Raw genomic sequence first — 24,328 nt, forward strand, 5'->3', positions numbered from 1 at the left:
TTTGAGAGCTCACGCTCGGGAGTCGGGAAGGGGCAGTCGTACACGCGCAGCATTCCACACGCGCTGAGAGCGGGATCCACGCGCATAACAACAACAGCTCGCGGACCGTTTACTGAGCTGTTTTCTGTTTCAGAGCCTCTGATAAGAATCCACAGCGGGATAATTTCAGCATAAATCCTAAAAGAGAGTAACCGGGGAAGATGGGTTTAGTCCCGGCCATATCTGTGCTCCTTCTGGCCATCGCGGTTCCGAGTCTGGCTGGATACATTGAGGTAACGTTAAGTGCGCACTAATATTTCACCCTTGTTTTCATAATTATATTCTAGTGTTTACTTTGATATTTCTGCACTGAGACGTCTTTTTATTGTGATGGTATTATTTCTGGGTAAGTAGCGTTAGTAGTTTACTAATAATGTTCAGCTTGTAAAATCACTAACGTTAGTCTGATAAGGCGCTTTAAAGGGTCCGTGTCCCGGGCTGTGTTTTAGACTAATTTTATACAAGAAAATACTCTAATTCTAATGTGATATGAAGTCAATGAATAGTAAATGCGTGTTCTTTTGTGAGTCGTCCCTGGACGTAGTCAAACAAATGAAAAATGTCTTTCTTTAGACGAGATGTGGAGGTTAAATGCCTTGATCTGTTCTCAGTAGTATTTATCTCCGTTGTTTATTTCTGTTTTTGGATTGGAAAACTAAACCCCAAACCACATAGATTTTATCATAGTGTCAAATGTACCCGTACATTTTAAAACCTTTATATTCCTTTAAATCTTTTTTTAAACCCATAATGTAAGTTGCTGTTTTTAATTTTTACATTATTTCATAAGTGCATGGATTATAACTGTGGTCTTCAATTGGAGAAGATCCACAGTTTTCCTTGATGACTGATCAGAAGAGACCTTTTAGAGATTTGTATCTACTCTGAGCTTTGGCTTGGTGTAAAATGACAGAAATGAATCAAGATGGTTAATCCGCTTCAAAATATTTGATCACACTATATAACCGAAATGATTCAGATCATTATACATAAACATCAGACCAAACACCTGAAAAGCCATTTATTTTTGATGAATGTGTCTGATGATAAATCACTCCCTGTGTTAAAGGACAAGTTTGTATTCGTCGGAGAACACTATGTCAGGCTTGTGAAACGTGTCAGTTGCTTCCACTGTAGGCAAATGAACTCTTGTAAGAAAGTCAAGTTTCATTCCTTTCCTGGATGATCCCTGTCTGTTTGCTTTAAACCTTACCTAATCACTGCTGCCTTTGTGCTAGAGGCGTTTTTGTGCTTTTACATGTGTACCAATAGTTCTTTCCGATGGCATGCTCTTCCAATAAGAGCTCCGCCTGCAGGCATGATATAACAAATTATGAAACAATTCTGTTCAGTGCAAGAAATAATGACACTGACGCACTGAAATAATGAAATCCCGTTGTTGCTAATTGATGCATTTTGAGAGAAAGGAGCTGCTTGTGGTTCACCATCATGAGGAGGTGCAGGTGCAGTGATGTTTCTGAATATGCATAGATCAGCATTACTGTAGAAAATCAAAGAATCGTTTTACCCTTCAGATCGATATTACGACCCTATTGTATTTCTGTTATCACTGCTTTCGTCTTTGTTATACATTTGACTCCTTGATTGTTTTGATCTGATAGCTCCTCAAGAATACGATGACCATGGTAAAATGTTATTTTGAGAGAGGTGTGTGTTTCCAGACTCTGTGCCGCTATGTGTTTCTGGTCAGCAGGAGTTTGATGCTGAGCTGGTGAGTCTCGTTGACCTCAGACCTGATTTATAACCTGGATGGGAAAGTTCTGCAGAGGTTCTGCGCAGCCCTGAGGTCTCGCTAACTAAACTGCAGAGCAACTGCACACATTGAAACCTTCAGTTTCTCCCTCCTAGTGCTGGGGATGGGAATTATTCCCTCTCTTTTGCCAGGTGGCATTGTATTTTGCAGGAGACAAAGGCAAAGTGTTAAAATCACACTGGGCTGTCTGTTTGATCATTGATGCTTTGCTGCTTTCTGAAGCTGGTGCTAGCTTGGAATTTTTTTTAATCCTCAGCTGTGGATATGTGCCTTTTTTATGTTGTTACAGCCATATGTTATATAACCATGACACCTTTAGGCTCAAAAATACAGATCTTTCCCATTTCTGTTGCCTATACATCAGTTTCACTGGTCCTGAGACCAAACTGGTTTTACCTGTATATATTTACATCAAGTGATTGAAGATATTTATTAACTTAAAATGTTTACCTGATAAATTTGCCACATTTTTAAACTTTACCATTCAGAAAAAAAAGAAAAAAAAAACATATAAAAAAAAAACAGGGAAACCATTAAAATTATAAAATATTATAATTAATAAATGACATTTTATCATATGATCGGTAAATTAAAGTTTAACTTGTATGTAACTTTTAGGGTGTGTTATTGTCATTTATTTAATAGCTGTAAATTGAACAAATATAATGCAACTATGTGAACTTGATTGACAATAAGAAAACAGACGTCAAGCGGGCAAGTGTTTGAATGTTAAAGTCTTGGAGTCATTGTTTTTGCAACTAAACCAGTGGCGTTAATTTATATCCGTCACATGGGACTCTATATTGTACTTTGAGGAAAATGCAATGAGAGTTGCATAGATGGTGTCTCCAGTCATATTGAATTTTTTGGCTGTTGGATTGCATGTTTTTACTGACTTGTGCCATGAACGTTTTTTAAAACGTCATGTCAAGTAATAGCCCCTTTCACACAGTAATACCAGTAAATTGCTGTAAAATTCCTGGAAAAACTTTACCTGTAGATACAAAAATATGCAGGTAACCTTTTTTTTTTTTTTTAAAGCACCATTCACATATAATTTTCAAAAAACTGGTCAATTACCTCTCCTCCTGGTATTGTTTGTTAAAGGGGAAGGGTATACACGGTCAGTGTTTTTATTGATGTTTTAATTTTTGTCAGAAATTCACACTCGTGCAGCTGCTTTTGGTCCAGATACATTGTGTTAGATGAATTAAAACCGAACTACACCGTGTGGAATACATCTCTTCATATGCAGCAGAATGTTACGGTTGGCCCAGAGTCTCTAGTCGTGTCGTTCTGAACTCGTAAATGCTAGCACAGGTAGTCTTGTTCTGTGTTCACATTGAGCACATTACTGGTTATTTACTGGTAATGTTACAACTTCTCATACCAGTAAACTGCCAGAACAAATTTACCAGTATTTCTCAAAAGATTCTGTTCACACATGATCCCTTTACAGTACTTTACAGTGAAGGCTGTATGTGTGGAAAGGGCTACAGGTAAACGCCTCTTTAGATCCCTGTGTCAATTTAGTTTATCTTCTTTGAGAGGAATGACCATTATACTCAACAGAACTGGTCACATACAGGTTCTGTTAAGTAAGGAGTCATTGGTGCAACCTGAATTGATTGCATAAATGCAGCACTAGACTCAAGCTTCAGCCTTGAGCTATCCTTATTGTTAAGCGCTGAACATTTTATCTGTGTTTTCCAATAGTGTATTTGATCAAATCCTGTTTTGTTAGCTTTCACGGTAGATTGTCTTGCTCAGTGTGACGGTTTTTGCTTGTACAGCTTTCATAATGACTGGCACTACCGCTCAGGTTTTTTTTTCCTCGAGTTGTTTTTGTTGTCAGATGTGTCATTAAAAGAACAATTTCTTGGGAAAAATGTTGTTTATTTGAAACGAGTTCATTTCTTGAACCATTAATTTAGAAATTAGTTCCTCTCCAATTCAAACGAATGAACTGCCCAACCCAAAGCCCAGCCATGCTGAAATAACATGTTGCCAGCTAACACAATGCTGGAATTTGACTAGTGCCAAATCATATATGTGCCGTGTTCGAAGCTTGCCCGCTTTTTCACATTTTAGTGTTTTCACTGATTGTAACACAAGCTTAGACACATCGTGGCATGAATGAAGTGTTTATTTTAAATACTTAAAGCAATGCCCTGTGTGCTCTTTTCAGATCATAACATAAGATTCAGATTATAACAAGAGTGATCCTCATGCACATTAAAACACTGATCTTGGCATACTTGTGAGTTACGCAACCCCAGTATTGTCACAGTGTAGGTTTAAGAGAAATCTAAAAAGCAGCTTGTAAGATCTCAGTGGTTGAGTGGGAGTCTCTGTGCTGTTTTCCAAGCTGCTGAGATGGTAAACAAAAAGTGTTGTCTCTTCTCCAGGTTGCTCGAGGGCCCACCTTGCTCTTGTTATGCAGTCGTCCAGCACTGCCTTCTGTGATGGGACTCTAGGCCCTTGTAATGATGCATTGCAAGGAGTAGTTGCACAAAAGATTTAAAGTCAGCATGAAATCTAATCTAATCACATTCCTGCACTTATTTGGCATGATTCATCAGTGCATGTTTTTTAAAAAAAGGTAGTTTTTGTAGTCTTATCATAATAATATGGTGCATACCTGAAATTACTGTGCTTTTTGGCTTACCCATGTATATTTCTTGAAAGGGGAGCAATTGCCCATTTAATTTTTGTAAATTTTCCTAACCATTTTCTACTGGAAACATTATTGGAAATTTATTTTATATCCAAGTATTTAAAATGGTTACATTAATTGTATACAATTAATTTATTTATCATTAAGTCTATTTTCAGAATTTTTATATTATCTTATTTAAATCTCTTTAGTTTCCATGAATCTAGCCTTTGCTGATATGTTGTAAATTTATTAATACAGAAAATAATAATAATACGAATAATACATTTTAGCTTTTTCTGAAATCCAATCCATTCTAGTATGGACTGTCCACTTTTCACACTCCGTGTCCTGCCTTATATTTCTTCCCATGAAAATGTTGTTTCCCTCATGTTATGGATGTTAAAAGGGTTGTGTGAGGGCCTTTTGAGTGTTGCCTATATTAGATTTTTTTTTTTTTCCTAAATATGGTTTGTTCTGATCAAATCTTCCACCTGGTTAGAAACAACAACGGACTTTAAAGCAACATTTCTTTTGTTTTCGCACTTGTGTATGGTTAACTAGTGGTTTTATGTGTTTTTGTGGGGGTGATTGCACACAAGCCATTTGCATGCAGTCTTCATTGTGTGGATGTGTTAGCAGGGCTTTTAATAGCATGGATTGCTCAGACCAGGAGTGATGAATGGATGTCAGCGAGGGGCTATTGTGAGCTCTGAATTGGTGCAAGCATCCTGACCAGCACAAGGACCCGACTGGGACATGGCCGCATGTGTGTTTATCAGATGAGACGACAGTCAGGCTGGAGATCAGATGTTAATTGGCACATTGTGCACTCCTTTTGATGTGATGTTCACTGGAAGCATAGAGAGGAACTCATTTGTTTTTCTGTGCACAGAGACATTTATTTAAAATATTTATTGCATTTAAATGTTCCAGTATTTTATTTATCTAAAAAATAGAACATTTTAAATCGTAAAGTTAATAGTACATTCATTTTTTTTTTTTTATGTCGGACATATTGAATCTACTCCACTTTTGTTGCTTCACAGCTTTTTTTTAAATTGGCATCAGAATAAAATCGGCATCTGCCCTTACTATTTCCATGACAGGTGAAAAAATAAATAAAAAAATTGCTGGCCATCAACATTACTAGCTATCTATATTTCATGTTTATATCTGTATGACTACAAATTGATTTTATTATTATTATTTTTTTTTTATTGATGTGAGGAATGTGTGGGAAAAATCAAACAAAAACAAAACATTTGGCATCCTAAACAAAATTCTGATGTTTTCCCTGCTTTTCACACATGACTCACCCTATTAAGTTATGCCAGTACAAAACCATTTGGAAGTGAATTCATCTGCATGTCAGGTGTGGCAGAGCACTATTGTTGGATTGGAGGCATTGATGATGGTACGGTCAGCCATTTCCTGTTTCGTAAAGCCTGAGCTATGTTCACACCACCCTGATGCTCATCCTTTGAGCTGAGAGCTTAGCTTAGTGCTTAGAGAGACACTTTCAATTATTTTACCAGCTGCTCTCAGTCTCACCACAAATCTTCTTAGCTGTAAGACACACTGGGCGCTCGAGAGAAGAGGAGAGAAGAGAACGTGTTACAGATGCTCCGCCCATCCATTACTGATATGATGCATACATACGCAAACACACTCTGATAGCTGCACCCTTGAGTGAGCTCAGACTGTGAGTATGCACCTTAGTCACTGACATACTTTTTGAGATTGCACCCTTTATTCATAACACTGCCCTCAATCTCTGGTGATCAACAGGATTATTTGCATTGTTGACTAATAGGATGAGATTTATTTTAGGTGAAAATATATTTTGTTCTTATTCTGAAGCAATTTTTGAGTTCAACGTGTTCTGGGTTTTTATAAAGTACAAATAATCTGTACTTCAATTAAAGTCATTTTAAATGGATCTATTAAACTGTTGACACCGTTTCCAACCGTTAGACCATATGCCAGCATCTGAACAAAATGTAAAATTATGTAAATTAGTTTGGTTGTTAAAATGTAATCACTAGTAGGAGATGAAACGGTCCACTTTTCTTATTTACTTCTTGTTGGAAAACAGATCAATTATATTTACGCGGAATCAAAGTTTTTTTTTTTTTTTTTTTTTTTTTTGGTATAGTTCTGCATTCTTAATTATCTGTGTATATAATATATTTATATACAGTTCATTATGAGGAGTTAGAACAACAGTCATACTTGAAACTGAGAAGAAAAATGGGCAAAGTATGGTATTTGCAGTCAAGTTGGTTTAAGTTTAAAAGTTTGATTCCAGTTCCACTTATTCTATTTATATATTTGTATTTATTTATTATTATTTTTTTTTACATTTATTCATTTGGCAGATGACTCTTCATTTGGTAGATTATTATTTTTTTCCTTACAATCTTTTTTTTTTAAAAAAAATCAAGAAAAAAAACAACCTCTTTAATATTAACAAGAAGTAAATGTCTTGGTCACTTTTGATTAGTTTTATGCATATTTAATGTATTAATTTCTTAAATGCACACATTTACGGAACCCCCCCAAATGGTTATTTTGTAGAAACTGTTTATCAGTTATCGACTTCTAATTGCAAGTAGCTAACATTTCATTTTGTCTAAAGTCTGTACTTTGTTTTTTGGAAAAAGTGCATCTTTTGTTGGTACACCCACCCTGCAGTTTCTTGCTTTCTTTGTGTCTGAGTTTGTGTGCGTCTCTCTTATCTGTCTGTCTTCCACTGGCTCCCTCTCTTTCTGTAAATATGTCTCTTATCTTCTCCTGTGTCATGTCTGAGCATGTCTGCTGCTTCAGGTCTCTCTCCAGGACCGGCTGCATTAGAGGAAGTTATATATAGCAAGCCCTGCTCTCTCCGAATCTGTCTCCTTGGTGGCGCGTTCGCTCTAATTATCCAGCATGTATTTGTCCATCTTCTCTTTGTATGAGAGAGTGAGAAGCACAGTTACCTCCCTCGGCTTGGCTCACCACAAATTTAGACTCTCCACTATCAAAGAGTCACAGAAGCAGGCACATTTGCTCCTTTAGCATGAATGCCAGCAGTCCGTTCCACCTTTAACTGCACCATAGAGATTTGTCAGCTACTCTACCATTTTGAGGGTCTGAATATGTGCGAGTGTGTGCGCGCTGGTTGTGTTCAGATGGGGTGTGACTCCTCTCCTCTGCATGTGTTCACATATGAATAAAACATTCGCTCTCCTATTCAAGAGCATGTTGTTCTCCATCACACGCACAAACAGATTTCATGTATTTTTCATATATTTCAAGTATGCTTATGGCCCGTATCTGTGGCCATCTGTGTTTCTCTTGATGCTTGGACATTTGTCAAGATGGTTTAGAAAGAGCAGTATGTGTGTGGATGTTCAGAATTTTTGAAAGTAATATGATTGATTGTAAGCTAATTTACTACATTTTGCCCCTATGCACCAAGAGCAACCAGAATATAATATTCAACAATGCAGGGTTTCCTAAATGGGGTTAATGAAAAGCTAATAATTAAATGTGTAGATTTTAAATAATGGGGTTGCAATTATCATCAATCGCTATTTAAACATTTTCAGTGATCTCTCTAGTTGTGAGGACATTTCATGGGTTGTATTCTCAAAATTAATTTTTACATCACCTTTATGCTGGAAACAGGATGGTAATATTCCTCTTTGAGGATTGTTTTTGTGTGTGTGTGTGTGTGTGTGTGTGTGGGTTGCTCATTCTTTCCCCATGTTAGCTTCATTTATATGGTCTTTCTTGACTTGGATTTTATTTTTTTGATGTCTTGTCAGTCGCCTCATTCTTCTCTTGTCTATCAAACTGCTTTATTCTTGCTCTTGTAAGAGTGGCAGCAAATTAATCTGGGAATAAAACAAAACGCAGAACTCCTGTGTGCGTGGTTTTGCTTTAATTTACATGATCAAATGCGCTTGTACATTTTGTGTGGGAGACTACTGAAGGCTCTGTGTCCTCATTTGAATTCAGCTCAAGCTTCGACTTATAGCTCCTCCTTTATTTGAGTTCTAAGAGCAGGTCTCATTGAGAAGGACATTCAGGTCTGTGATAGCGGGCCAGCCGTTGTGCTTATTGAGCAGCAGTCTTTCGGTAGTTTATTTGTGTGTCTTGAGTACTTTTATCTGGCTGAGGAATGACCAATCGTTAGCAGATTTTTTTGTTTAAAGTAGCTGAGATTTTTTTTTCTAGTGCTTCCCTCTCCTTTTCTGCCCAAGTAAACAGTATAATCTCTGCCAACATTTCTATTTTGACTGTGTTGGCATGTTTGTGCTGGTTAGCAGGCTTTGTCTAAAGCATCTGGAGTTTTATTACCTAACTATTTAGATAATACATGACCAGTGCCAAGAACAACAAAGCTGTGCATACATACTGACACCACCTACCATCCAACATGATCCAATAGAAAAACAGATTATGTTGAAAAATGACTAACTTGGGGATCGTTGGAGTTGTAGATTGTTTCAAGAAAACTGCTGTAAAGTGGGAATGGTGGTTATAGCCATTACAAACCTTTTATTAAATGTAATGGACTGCTGAACTTTCTGAGCTTTGTAATATTGCCTTTTTGAAAATATTTTTAAAGTGCATTTTATTCCTGTGATGCAAAGCTGAATTTCCAGCATCATTGCTCCAGTCCTCTGTCACACAATCCTTCAGAAATCATTAATGTGCTTGTTTTGCGGCTCAAGAAACATTTCATTTCTTATCAATGTTAAAAACAGTTGTGCTGCTTACTTTGTTTGATCAACTTATTGTGTCCATGCTGAACTGAAGTATTATTTTCTTAAAATAAATCTTATTAACCCCAAATATATAATAGCCAGATAAAACAATGCCCTTTTTTATTTCTTTTTTCTTTTATTTTTTTATTAAGGCAGAATCCTAAAATTCATGAAAAGATGTGAATGGAAGCAATGGTGAATACACTCAAAAAAAAAAAAAAAAAAAAAAGGTTCTATATTGGTGTCTGGTTTTATGAATAACTTTTATTATTCATGGGATCTTTTCATGGTACAAAATCTACTTTAAAAATGTGCTTTGCACAAAGAAAAATGGTTCTTTTGAGAACTGTTCTTTGCAGAACCCAGAATGTTTCTTCTAATGCATCATGTGCCTTATTTTTAGGAGTATAGTGGCAAGTAGCTCAGTATTGTATTTACTCTGTGTGATTTTTGTTTCTGGTCTAAAGTGATCAGATTGAATTGGTGTTATGAGGAAGAGCAGGGGAAGAGGATGAAAATGTCAGATCAGGAGAGGTGAGTAGAGAGGTCAGTGTGCTGTAACCGTATACACCCCAGAGACCCGGATCTGCTCTGCTGAACCACCAAAATCACTGCCAACCCTGATGCAGCACTTTTGGGGAAAACCGTATAGAGGGAGAGAATGCCATTTGGCTGCACAGTGAAAATCAAAGCATCCTGAATTCTGACCTCAATATATCTAGAGCCTCTGAGAAGTTCAGAGGTCAGCGGCTCACCAGGAGTCTGATATCTGCAGCTTATTGGTCTGGATTTTTTGTTTATTGGTGGCAGTGACCGTGGAGAAGTGTCTAATCTGAAATCACCACTGGCAGGGTTTCTCTACTCTGTTCTGTATGATGGAGAAGAAAACCGGATGAGTAGAAGGGCCTGGAGCAGGACGCCTGTCATGGAGAGATACGATGTCCTCGCAAGTGGGAGGGAATGTGGGAAGGTTGGAAGGTGTAGAAAAGTGGCTGATGCAATGTACCATGGAGAATTTTGCTCAAGTTCAATCTCTGGGGAAGAAACTGCTCAGCTCATGGCTGCCACGGCCCTTATTGTTTCTTCTCCCTGTTCTGCAAATAGAACAGTACTAATAAAAGGGGTGTGACCAGGTTCTTACTTTCTAGCCTGCATCAGTACAGCTCATGTGAAACTTGTAATAGATGCAGAAGCACAATTAGCAATTGCTCAAACTTGGGATTTAGAGCAATCTTACTTTAAGATTTGTAACTGGTGCATAATGGAATCCCATAGACATGCTTGGATGTGGAATATTTTGACTAGAAAATAAATGAAACGACCTGTATTTAAAAACGTTTTAACATGCAACTCTAGTTTACATGAATACAAAGATGTTTGTATAGCTCATACTTTTTGGAGGGAAATATCACAGATATTGGATAAAGAATAAACTTTTTAGTGTGCATGTATTGATTACCATCTTGGCACATGCAGTCACACTTTATTTTAGGGTCCAGTTCTCAATATTACCAACAACTTTTGCCTCAATTTCCCAATTACTGTTTTTTATAATTTGTAAGGAAGCTAAGTTTATAAGTACTGATAAACAACAAATATGCTAGTTATCAGAGGCGGACCGTAGTGAATTATTTTTACTAGTATTGTCTGTACTTTTATCTTCAGAAAACTACTTCACAACATTCCAAAGCATAATATTGTAGGTTTTACTGCACTATGTTTCATATTAAATATCATTTAAAACTTAATTACATTAGAAATCTATTACTTTCTACCTTTCCTCAAGTAGTTCAAAGATTTACTTAAAATACAAGAATGTACTACATTTAAGTTCTTAAGTATTCAAGGTAAAACTAACAACTTTTATTTATGAGATGTAGTGCAGTAAAGTTTTCCGAAAGTAAAACACTGATAAACTACAGATACTTTTTAAATTTACTGTCTGCCTCTTCTAGTAATATGCATGCTAATAAGCAACTGGTTAAAAGTGAGAATTGGTCCCTGAAATGTCTATTCAAACTGCACTTCTTCAGATTACGATTAGAGATGTTACTAAAACGCTTCGTTAATGTATGGTTTCGTCAGATATTGGCTTGTTAGGGTGCGCCGTTACCTGCATGCAACAAACACAAACTGTGATGACCAGTTTGAGGAAAAATTTACTTGATTGGTTATTTTTAATGAGTCTGTTTAAAAGTTTCATGAAACTGCTTTAAACTTGGTTATGAACTAGTGATTTGAATCAGACTCTCTTAATCAGTGAATCATTTAGAGCCACAACTTGCTTCTAAGTTCCCAGCCGACTCTTTCACTGAACTGAGATTCCAAAATATGGGGCTTTTAAACCAAATGCAGATGTCTACATGTATTGCACACTGAAATATAATGAAAGCTCACCATAAGTTTGGCATAAACTCATTCTCTAATTGAAGATTCGCTCAATCTTTTTCTCTTTAAACTGCTGACTTGGATCCCAACAGATTGTTGTTTATCACGGTCCTCATTGAGAGGCTTTTCATTATTAGCTGCTAATTATAATGAATTCCACGCTGCCAGCTGACTCCACTGTCTTCCCGCTACCCCCAGAATGTCTTCATCCCGTTCCTAATGTCTCGGATAGCTATTAAACACGGTGACTGGATTGCTCCACTGCTGCTAAGATGAAGCGCTTCGCATCATGCTCCATTTGAGCAGGAACAGGAGGTTTTGTTGTGGGGGCAGAGACGTTTTGGAACATTGTTTTTCTGGTTTAGTGAGTTGAGTTCCAGTAGTTTTAGAGCGGGACAGCTTTGTTTCAGCACACTGTGAAAAGAGGAGATCTTCTGTATAGTTTGCAGAGACCGACAGGGCAATAAGAGACGAGCCCTGAGACTTGCGATTTGAGTCACAAAACGTGGCAGCATGACTGCACAAACACATGATTCAGCTTCCCGCCGTGCCTATCAGTGCACACGGGTGAATCTTGTGAAAACATGGCCAGTTCATATAGCACTTCAAAATCATAAGGTCCTCTATATATGTGTGTGTGTGTATATTAGGGCTGCACGTTTTCAAGTTTTTCATTAACCGTTAACCAAGGCCCTTAGCGGTTAATACTCGGTTACCCATAGTGTGCGCCAGGGTTTCTTTTGTCCGGTAATTTCCGGACATTGGCCGAAAAAAAGAAAAGAAATGTCCGACAAAATTTAATCTCTTCGGTCAAATTGTCCTATTACAACTGCCTAATAATCCCGCCCACTAACACAGAATAAGCCTGAAATGTATAAAGCAAATATACACCGACCTTTGGCTATGTTCTAAAGGAACAGGCTCTAGTAATAGTTATGTAACTTTCCGTGTTTAAGCGAAGGTAACAAGCAGGCTCCGCGGCCGCCTCGCTAAGGCTATGACTATGTTTGACAGGTACAATATTTGAAAATCGATAATTATTATTTTTTTTTTATTACATTTATATCTGAATTTATGTAAACCTATAGACTTTCAAATATCAAAATGTCATGAATTAATATGTATTTGTTTACAAAATGACCTATAAACATATTTTCCTATTATATTTTGCCTGGAAACGCTTCCAACAAGGCGTCGGTTCTATTTCGTGCATTCACACGTCGAGCCGCGCGTCTCACGCAGGCAGTCGGCAAGCTCTAACCTGTTAACATGGGAGCCGAATTAAAAACAGACACGCCACGCAGCTGAGATGCTTTCGCCACGCATCCAGTGTGTCCTGACTGGCCTAATGATGCCCGGGTGTTGGCTGTTGAGATTACAACAACGAGGTTGTACTTGAAGTATATCTAAGCACTGTATTGCAATACTTGCATTTTGCCCCGTCACTCTCAATTTTAAAGTGCTCCAACACTGTACTTTTTTTTGCCCGCTTCATATTAGAAAAATTACTTCTTGTGGACATTACAAATGTCTGGGAGCGCTCTGGTGGTCTCTGGTGGTGCAAAAATGTATTACAACTAAATTCAATGCACGCCATTGACGTCACTTAACCGAGCAAAATGTTTCACTCGGTTACGCAATTTTTAACGGTTAATCGGTTAACCATGGACACCCCTAGTGTATATTAATATTAGCCCATCCCTATTGTAAACTTCATGTGGAACTAGCCCTCTGTTTTTTTGTTACTTTATAAATCACATTCATCACGATTGATCCTCCTGCAAAATAAAGATGGCCGCTCTTCATTTCCCTCCAGTTCCTCAGGGAACAGAGAGTATCTGTGTGTGGCACAGAGGGATCTGCTTTTCTCCCACTGCTTGTCGTATGTTCAGCGATAGGGGGTGGATCAGGGGACTCAATGATCCATTTAACCTCGACCTTGGAGGTTGTGAGAGGAGGGCAGAGCTGCAGAAAAAGGAGGAGAGATTCATTTGCAGTGTGTGAATGTGTGCCATGGGGTGGTCTGTCTTTCATTGCATTAATTTCTCTTCCTTGGCCTACCGCCCTGGTTTCTGTTCTGCATCAGTATTTCTTGTTTGGTATGGCCATTCACTTAAAGGTACTGTGTATGGTGTGGGTATCATGGAAATTATGTAGTGCTGAAGAATTTCTGTGATTGGCTGAAACCTGTTTCCGGTTAATTATATTAGCTTGTTAGAGTTTGTTTGCTTTGTTTGTTTGAATTTGGGATTAAGCTGAAAATTCGGTGCATCACTGATTACCATGGTACCACCAAAATTAAATCATTTTATAATTACATAATTTTATTAAAGGATAGACATGTCCTTAAATAAACAGCATTTCCATGGTCCGATGTCTTACAACTCTGTATAATCATGGTGCTTTTTGGCACCGTTTATCTCCAGTCATGTTCTCTTTTTCTCACTGTCAGGTGTTTTTGTGTGATATGGGTAAAGCTAGTGTTCTCTGATAAGAGTGCTTCCATTTCTCTCACTCACACACACACACACACACACACACACACACACACACACACACACACACACCCACTTACAGCCAGCATTGTCTCGCTCCTCTGTGCCGTTTTTTTCCGAGTTTTTCTCCTTGCTGTTCTCACTGCTGGTCAGTCCAGAAACCAATGGTCTGTCTCTATAGCCGTTCTGCTCCACTGCAGCCTTCAGCTGCCCTACAGGAACACCATCTTTATTTGAAAACCTCTCAAGCTTTCTCCCTGAGTTTATAACAGTCTTTCAATGTTTATTCTACCTTAGTCTGTCTTTGTTTCATTTTCTCTCTCCCACTGTCCTCTGTGTGCTTAAAAATTAAAGGTGCTTTAGGGGATAGTTTGGAATGTTATACTACTGTGCTGTTTATACCATTTTCTGTACACAGTATGCAAGTTTCCTGACATGCATGTTGATTTGGGAAATATTTGGTATACAACAGGGCTCACAACATGAAATAATATATTCCATAATGCATTGCTTATCTCCCTCTTGAAGAATTTTGTTAAAATTAAAAATGTCCAATGTGCGTTGCATTAAATGATTAATTGAAATGTTGGTCTGTAGTCGTCACTCACGTAACCCAAAGTGAGTCCACATACAGTATACTCACTTATTATAATAAAATGGCAGATAGTAATGTGCACTAGGCAGCATGCTAGTATTCATTTGCAAGCAAGCTATTTTTTGCTTTAAACATTAACCTTTCTAATCAACAGTTATGCAAGTTTTCTTGATTGTTAAGCTGCCATACATTGGTGTGGATGAAATCTAATTAAAGTGGTTTTAACAAAGCCATGTACCAATTCTGTAACAAATAGACATTCTGCAACCTGAAAATAATGTTATCAAGATAAAGTGGGCTGTATCTAGCTGGTCATGAGGTCTCAACGTGGCGGCCACCATGAAAGTGAACCACCCATACGAACAAAACAACTTTTTTTTTTCACATCATAGATCTGTTTCTTTGTGTATCTCACTGCTAGTTAGTTGCTATTGCAACTATACAGAGTAATTGGCTGCATCTGAAATCGCATGCTAAGTAGGTACTACTATTGTTGAAAGTAATTCAGTGTATATTATTGGGAAGTGTGAAACTACAGATTTAGCCATTGTCGTTCTAGAAAGCATTTGATTGGACAAACGTCTGTATAGTGCAGGATGAGTCATCAGTTTTTTTGGCTTGCCGCCTCCAAGAGAAAGGCAGTATATTTTAAAATTCGCCATGGATCCAAAAGTATAGAGCGTGGACCTCTGAGAGCTGTCAGGAGCATCGTTGCTTGTGTATGTGTGTGGCTTTATCATTGTGGATGTTCTGGCAGTCCTAGAAGCAGCAAACTTGTACTGCACTGCATGCTGATAAGTACAGGATGTAGCCGTACAAGAAAATGAGAGGGAGAGAGCGAGAGAGGGAGATTGCTTGTGTCTGGCATGGTGAATTGAGCACAGGTTGTTTCTAAGAAAACCCAAGGCCTACGCACAGATTAGGCGGGCGAGCTGTCGGCCAGACAGAGCCCACGCTGCTGCTTAATCCTGTTCGTTTAAACCACGAGAGACAAGCAAACAATGCTGAAAACAAGCACAGTGACTGACGGTCTTCACTAAGCCCCAAATCTCCACTATACGATGCACTGGATTTCCCTGCTCAGACCTCAGGCCTGCTGCCGAAAGCAAGGTTAAAAGGGACCAAGCAATTGAGCATTCACGGTTCCAAACAAAGAGTTTAGTCTTCACAACTTAACTTTTACAGTGCGGACAAGGAGGAATTACAATAAGCGCTTTAGCAAAAAATGCACCTCACGTTTCTGCTTTAAACCCTCCAGGATTCTTTGCTCCATAGATTTCCAATTTAAATGCTTTACTCTGAATATGGATTTTTTTGCTCACTCTCACCATTTATTCTAAATCCTTTCGTTTTAAACTGGTATTACTTTTATTTATTGCCCAGAACACAAAAGAATATATTTGGAAGAATGTTCATACTATGAGAGTCAGTGGGGCTCAACACAATATTGGACCCCATTTACTTTCATTGTAACAAAAGATGTATATATCTATAATAATAATAGAGCTGGTCTGTTATGGTGAACCGGTCACTGTCGCCTCCTGTGAGGGGAAGCGTTATTGTGTCTATTTCTGTCGTCAGCATCTGGCATGGTGATGTCAGGAATGTAATCCTCTGAAGGGGCACGTGAGCGCTAAACCTGGATTGAGAGGGCCGAGAGGTTCGACTTGTCACATGGCACAGAAACTCAGTCAGGGGAAAGAAGCAGAGCAAGAAAACAAGAGCACTCATGCATTTAGGAGTATGAGAATCTTACACTGCACTGTGGGAGAAGATGCTTCTGTCACAGTTTGCTGTCGGGATGAGAATGCCGTTGGAAGGGTGTATGGGGAAAAAAAAAAAGGCAGCAGCCCATAATCAAAACCGATTCTGTTGTTGCAATGACCGGACACATGTCAGAGCTTCTTTCCCTACAATTTTTTTTTTTTTTGCAGAATTTTTTCAGACCTAGCAATTTATGTACAATTTTTGTGTCTGTTGTGAAAGTCAGCATGAAATGGAAGTCACAAGAGTGAAAAAGGTCTCTTTTTTTTTTTTTTTTTTTTTTTTCACTATTGTGATGCTTATACAAGTAAAACTTTAGATGTTTATTAGGATTTTTTTTATTGTTAGAAAGGAGAAGGGAAGTTGTTTTCTTTTTTTCCATTTAAAGGACACATTTTATGCTTCTGTATCCTTAAGACATTTATGTAAATGACCTCTGTTATGATTGAAACCGTTTTCCCCCTTCAGATCCTCTTCTGCTAGTAAATTATTTTTTCATGCCCCTTTCCCATTCTCTCCCTGGCTATGAAACTCAATCAAATACTTTCATAGGCTATATTTTCTCCTCTTTGGTGTCCTTCAGTGACATAACGGACACATTTTATCATCGTCATGAAACATCGTTTTCCTTTAGAATGCATCACAAGCTGTCAGAAACCACACTGAAATGATCAGGAACTTTGTTAGATGTGAACTTCTGTCTTTTGTTTCTAACTATTGGATACATTAAAAGGTTAAAAGTATAGCTGCACAAGTTTTTCACAAAGCAAAACACCAAAAGCTTTTATATTTTTATTCAGAATATATTTTGAGTTTATACAGTTTAAAACCATTACGGCTGTAATAATAATAATAATAATAATAATAATAATAATAATAATAATAAAAAAAAAAGCACTTTTTTTAGGGGTGCTCTGGTCACGATCGGACGATCGTTAATGCGCATCTCATCAGTAAAGCCGGTTCTCTAATCAGCGGTAAAAAGCTTTTTTTCCAAGTGACTTTTGCACATAATACCGCTGCAGATGCATTTTTAAGCATTAAGGAAATTCCGCTCCATCTAACGTCACACAGAGCCATACTCGGAAAAAACTTTCCGAAACTTGTGACAAACCGGAAGGAGTATTTTTGGAACAGAAATACGCCTTCAATAGTACAACTTAATTTTTTAAACTTTGTCCATGTTTAGCATGGGAATCCAACTCTTTAACAGTGTAAAAAACTCAGTATGCATGAAATAGCATTTCACCCCCCACCCCGTAAGGTTATTAATTGATTGTTAATTTAAACGACGATCGATCATGGACATTCTTGAATATTGACATCCCTAAATGCAAATGAGTTGGATTGAAACATGGCTATTGTCTACATCAAACCATGCTTCCGAACAAATGTCATTCACCTGTCTGTGCCAGCTCCCGGACCGCTGTCTCTCCGAGCACGGTGCTGTCTGTGAGCGGGGCGGACTAACGTAGACCTCAATCACGCTGCAGTGTTTGTGAGAGCTGCCAACTTCTCCACCCCATTTACAGAGTGAAATTCTCTGACAACCTTTATCTCCCAGGACTGTTGTTGAATCTTCCAAAAGTTTTGGCTTGGGGTCCTTCACATGTGGCAGCAGCACTTTCCACCGCACCAATAACACTGGGCTGCCCGGCGACGTGCCTGACTTTAAATTGGTGCTACTACACATAGATATCAGTGTACATCGATGCCGATATATAAAAAAAATTTGGCCTGATCTATCTGTCAACCTCTAGTTCATTTTAGATTTTGTTGCGGAATTGAATGATCTAATTTAATCACTTGTTCAGCAAGCAGTTATTGAGATTTCAGGATTTTCCCTATTCCTTGAAATGGACTTTGCTGTAATTAATTTCACCATTACTCTGACCATTAAGTTGTAAAGATATTTAAACAGGCAGTTAGTCATTTGTTGATGTGTACGTGATTCTTCAGAAAATAGGTAAAGTACAAGTTTTTTTATTATTATTATTTGTCCTCTTCACTGCTGTTATCAGCATCAGAAAAAGTGGCACTGATTATTAAAATATCTGTAATGTTTTTTTTTTATGGTTATGTGCTGTCGAGTTGATTGTTTTATCTCAGCATGCCCAAAAACATTACACGAAACAGATGTCTGATGACAACAAGTAGTTTCAGATGAAACCATCAGGCATTGATTATGTGACACAAACATCAGTGCTTTCTTTAGACTGAAGATAGCTTGATATTTGCTGCAGCATCCAGTGGCACGTTTCGTTTTATCTGTTTTATTGCTTGCATGAAGAATTTCTTCTTCCATCTGAGAGAAACGTTCAGCAGGCTCGCCGGAGTTGTGTTTTCACTTCAGTATATTGGGTATTGTTATGAGATGGTATTTTTAGTTCTCTCAGCCGAGAGAGGGAACGTTCATGCAGGCCTGGAAATTTCACTGGAGAAACCGGGGCTGCGTTATTATTATGAGTGATTCGTTCTGTCTGTGTCTGGTCTTGTCTGGTCATGACAGTGATGGCTCTGATAAGGTCATGTTGGCATTATTCTAACTATCAGCTGTCAAATGGCACTTAAACATTTGTATCAACACCCTAGAGCCATGAATCAGGGAAGTTGTGTCTCTTCCAACATAATTACATCTCTTACTCCGTTTTTATTTGCTCTGTCTATTTTATCCATCCTTAATTTGGGGACAGAACAGGGCATGGCAGTGATTTCTCTTTGAGATGGTAGTTTTTTAAAAAATCTTTTATTCATCCACTTCAATGTTTATTGGTAAATGCACTGCATTTATATAGCGCTTTCAACAGACCATATGGCCATCCAAAGCGCTTTACAATTTGCCCCACATTCACCCATTCACACACTCATTCATACACCGACTGCTTATACATTCATATGGATGTATTTGGCCCCATTTTTCTTATTTCCCTACACCAGTCTCTCCTAATGTCTCAATCTTCATCAAGCAGCATGAGGACACAGCCATAATGTTGTAATTTGGTGACGTCTGGGATAGGCCTCTGGAGGGTGTGTTTGTGCAGAGACTCTGGTCTCTCTTCACTGCAGCCTCTCCTAGACACACACACACCACACCAACAGCTCCTAGCCTCCTACTGCTGCCTGCCTAGCAGTTACACACACTTTTACTCACATGCACTTGTTTTTTCTTGTGCCATAGCTCACAATTCACCGTTTTAAATCCTAGCATTCTGCCTACCTAAACAACATTTTAAGGCATCATATTGCGCTTTTCCACTGCATGGTATGGTTCGGTACGCTTCACTTTTGGGGGGGTTTTCCACTGGGTACAGTACCTGGTACTTGTGGACTGAACTTGTGACAATCACAACAGAGCCTCTAGATTTAAATCAACACAGCCAGCGAAGGATCAAACACAACCAGTTTGAAATAGCGTGCCTTTAACAACCCAAAAATGGCTGATTCATTGTCTGTTGAGAAAGTACAGACGTTCCTCTTGTTGATAGCAGAGGAACGGACTCAGCAAGAGCTTGATGGGGCAAAAAAAGTTTTTCATGAGTCATGACAGTAGAGGCGACTCAACAATAACGATGTGGAAAAACCTGCCCACTCTAAAGTGGTACTAAACTGCAATGGAATTGCAAACCGAGCCGTACCGAGTCAAGTCATACCACGCAGTGGAAAAGTGCCAATAGGCTCCGTAAGTTGAAGTTACGGTGTTTTTTGTTTTGTTTTTCACAGAATAGTTTTCCATCTTATGTTTTCCATTTGTACTTATAATTTTTTTTCTATTTTTCTTTTTCTCTCCAATTTCTTTCATTTCCTTCCCCCCCCCCCTTTTTTTTTTCTTTTTCTTAAAACTGAAGTGACCCAATCTAAGATCAAGAAGGTATTTTGTTAATTCTTGCATGAATTATTCAGCATAATCTGCTTTGTAGTACTCCCTATATCATATTTCTTAAGGTTAATAAAGTTCAGCGTGTCCATTTCCACCCTAACTCCTGTGTATCACGTATCGTGTGAATACTGGTAACCTTTACCCGTCATCATTACTACTAAGATTAAATAATGCCATCCTGGACTTTCCAAGGTCTGGGCAAAGTAAACGTGCTCTCTTCCTCTCCAACGCTTTACTCTGACATCTACACCAGGCTCATAATGCTGGCTTGCCAAGCGTGACCCAGGGATCTGGCAGAGAGCTGTCCTTTCACCTCTGACCTCTGAATGCCCCTCACTACTCGAACTGCTCTCTATAAACAACTCTGGATGGTTTTATTATTCTGCCTCTGCAGGTGAGAATGGAAATGTGTTACAGGGAAATTTGCTTCAAAGCGAGTCATTAGCTCACCGGACGGAGAAACTGGAGTTTGTGCAGTTCCTCTTCCACCAACCACGGTTCTCAAGCTGTTTGACAGGGTAAAAACTTTGTTATACACAACCATTGAGGAATTTTAACAGAAGTATGTTACTGACATTTCATGATGACCCTAAAGAATCATACTAAATTGTGGAAAATGGGAATCCATTGTCCTCTTTAATTAGCGAGATTCTCTTCAAATTCTTGCTCCTTCACAAACGTGGTCATTTTGTTCACAATAAATAATGCCCGTTGTTGCACTACTGTATATTGCAGCAACTGATTGCAGTATGAATTACCTTCTGACAAACTTCAGAAAGCATCAGTGCATGAAATTGAGCCTTCTGGGATTATGTCCCTTGCATAGGTTGTTTGCGTGACCAGGGTGTGTTTGGTTTTTGTGCTGGAAATTTGAGGCGTCCCATCTTTTTTGGCTTTTAGGAAATGCAGCTGTAATGGTGTTCTCGAAGCTTGCCAGATGCACATCCACACAGTACTGATCTGTCTCGGTCTCTCTTCCCCTCTCTCTCTTTCTTTGTGTGTGAATAGCTGAGATGCCTCTGAGGTGTTTCCATAGAGATGAGAACGTTTGAACAAGTCGTGAGAACACATGGATCCAACCTCTCACAAAAACTCTTGTTATTCTGTTCCAAATTTAGTGAGTTGCCTGCTGCCCACATAGGCAGCATCCTAACAGTCATGGAAGTTAGTATTTAGCATATTGCTAAGCTAGCAACACCGTACTCAAAAACATTAAAAAACTTTCAGTTTTTCAGGAAGGTATGTGTAGCCTATATACAATCATTTAAATATACATTTTTACTTACTTGAGAATCTTGAGATTAAATTGCATAAGTTAATGAATATGCAATTATAAAAAAAATTTTTTTACATTTGTAAATGAACACGTGTGATTCATTCATGAAAAAATATTAAACTAACTACTTAATGTATGATGTAAAATATATGCATATGTTCATCTATACTTCAGATATGTACATATATAATCTTAGTGTAGTTTTAGTCATTTATGTTTGACTAGGCAGGTAACTACTCTGAAACCATGCTCTCTAGTATTTTATTTTTTTTGCTCTGTCAGCTTTTCAGTCACATGCAAAGAGATTATTTCGTAACCGCAATTAAAGGTTTAGTTCACCCAAAAATTTAAATTCTGACCTTAATTACTTGCTCTCAAGTCATTTCTCAGTAAGACTTTTGTTCAACTTCGGAACTCAAATTAAGATCTTTTTGACCACAATGATACCACAATTAGAGGTCGACCGATATTGTTTGTTAACCGGCCGATGCCGATATTTAGAAATCAGGGCAGCCGATATATGGTGCCGAATGTTATTTTATTTTTATTTTTATCTCATAAAAGTGAGTTTGAGCAAATTATTGCAGGGTACAAGATAGTAATCGTAGTAGTCACCAAATTGAGAGTAGTAATACATTGTTCATAATTTTCTCAAAACAATTCTGAAATGCTTTTGTTTGTTTACTGACAGACAGTCTATCCCACAGACTGAAAATTAATTCTCTGCCAGCAGGAGGCGCTGTTGGAGCTGAGAGATAGCTTTTTCCCTGGTAACGGCTGTAATAAGCGCTGCTCACAAACGCTACTTTATCAGGCATTACAGGAAAGATTCAATAAAAATGACATCGAAGCTTTTCTGAAGGCAGTCAGTTCTTTTCAAAGGTACATTCATATAAAAACACCCGCGCTGCATTTTAATTTTGAAACGTGACGCACTCATTTTATTCAACGAAGTATAAGGCTTTTGGAAAATCTATTTGTGGTGGTCAGTTTTGAAATGGTTACGAGCCGTCACAAATAACTCAATGTGTAGGAAACGCACTGCTATAAGTCAGATAGCCAGTGATAATGCAAATAAAAGATTTCACACACATTACAGTGCGCTGACCACGAGCGATGACATCCTGGAGGATATTGTCGGACCTACACAAACAGAAAAGTTAACATGCACATTAAAATCAGCCCAGAATTTCGTCTGAATTGAACATGTTTCTACTTTCACATGCAAATTACTTGTTGCACCTATGAATATGATAATTTTCTGTCACCAATTCTAGTAGGGTACAAAATAGGGCTGTGTTGAAAAAATCGATTCACCAATTCTGAATCGATTTTCATATTATTTTTCTCAAGATCGATCCGTAACTCAGAGGATCGATTTAATAATAGGCCTACATTTTCCCTGTGTATTTTAATTTGCATGCGCGCGAGGTGGAAGGACATTAAAACAACAAACATGGCAGCTTTGGAAACTCCAGAAACGCTAAAAGCTGCGATCTGGCACCATTCCGGACAATAAAGAGAACGAGCTTGACAAAAGCAAAGCAATTTGCAAAGCCTGCCAAATGGAGGTGAAGTATTGTGGAAATACTACTAATCTCGGGAATGATGCGACATCATCAAGACATCATATCCAAGCACCTGTCCGCGCGGTCATCTGCTCAGAGCCTCGGCACACACTCTCCGATGCGGGATTGACTTGAATCAAGTATAAGAAATATAGCTTAAGATCTTTGCCTGAACCCGACGGGACCCGATCGGACTTCATTTCGATTCAGGCTTCATTTACATCATTTTACCAATGCTTGTGCGGTAAATGAGCGGTCATATAACGTGTTTCGATTAGCGCGAGAAAGATGCGAAAATGTATGCTGAGCAGTTGAAACGGAGGCTTGCCTCTGACTTGCGTTTTGGTAGCACCAGCAACTAAAGCAAACTCTGAGGTTTGGAAAAGTTTTGACCCTGTTTATAATGAGAATCCTCGAATAATGAGCCAGAGGGTTATTTTGCTGGACGCACCATCAGTGAGTGCAGGAACGCGCTGAAGCCATCTACAGTGGATTCAATCATTTTCCTCAAAAAAAAAAAGGCCTTACCAAATCTTGGTGAGTAAATGTTTTTCAAAGAATTACTAAATATTAATTGAATCTTAAATGCATAATAGACAGAGTAGGCTATGCTAATGTTGGCATTAATATTTTATTATGTCAGCTGCTATGGCGAAGCCTTTATCTTTATTTCGTTATTGCCAAATACCCATCTTAATTTAGAATTTATCTTAATTCAATTTTTTAAGAAAGATTTGTTTTCATTGGTGCGTTAGCCTATTTATATGCTAAATGAGCCTATAGGGCTATTTATAGAGTGCTGAGATATTATGATGTTACAGAGGACTTATTTTATTTCTTTGTTCAAACCAAGTGGTCTATTACGTTGGCCATGTATAAATTGTTAAAACCTGTATAAAAGACTCATTCCTGACAAAAGGCAAAAGAGCTGCATGAGTGCATTTGAATGTCGGTTGTAAATGGGTTCGGGCTTTTAAAAAGCTGTCAATCAAAATGTACTTGTCGAGCTTTACTTTTAAGGCCCGATTACAGCTCTAATAGAAAATATAATCGAAATCAAAAATCGAATCGAGAATTGAAACCGAATCGATTTGAGAGCTTGTGAATCGAAATAGAATCGATCTGGAACATCTGAATCG

At 38.1% G+C, this 24,328-nt stretch overlaps 1 protein-coding gene across 5 annotated transcripts in view; it reads left to right on the forward strand.

The window, feature by feature from the left end:
• The first annotated feature begins 61 nt into the window (after positions 1–61).
• The window catches only part of LOC113118681 (amyloid-like protein 2), a 70,863-nt gene continuing 46,596 nt past the window's right edge, over positions 62–24,328 (forward strand). For all 5 annotated transcript variants that reach the window (XM_026288042.1, XM_026288044.1, XM_026288043.1 and 2 more), the window contains exon 1: positions 62–272. In XM_026288042.1, the coding sequence (XP_026143827.1) occupies positions 201–272 (72 nt within the window). In that variant the 5' untranslated portion in view covers positions 62–200. The remainder of the gene's footprint in view (positions 273–24,328) is intronic.

Source organism: Carassius auratus, chromosome 18 (genome assembly GCF_003368295.1).
Source record: "Carassius auratus strain Wakin chromosome 18, ASM336829v1, whole genome shotgun sequence".
NCBI lineage: Eukaryota > Metazoa > Chordata > Actinopteri > Cypriniformes > Cyprinidae > Carassius > Carassius auratus.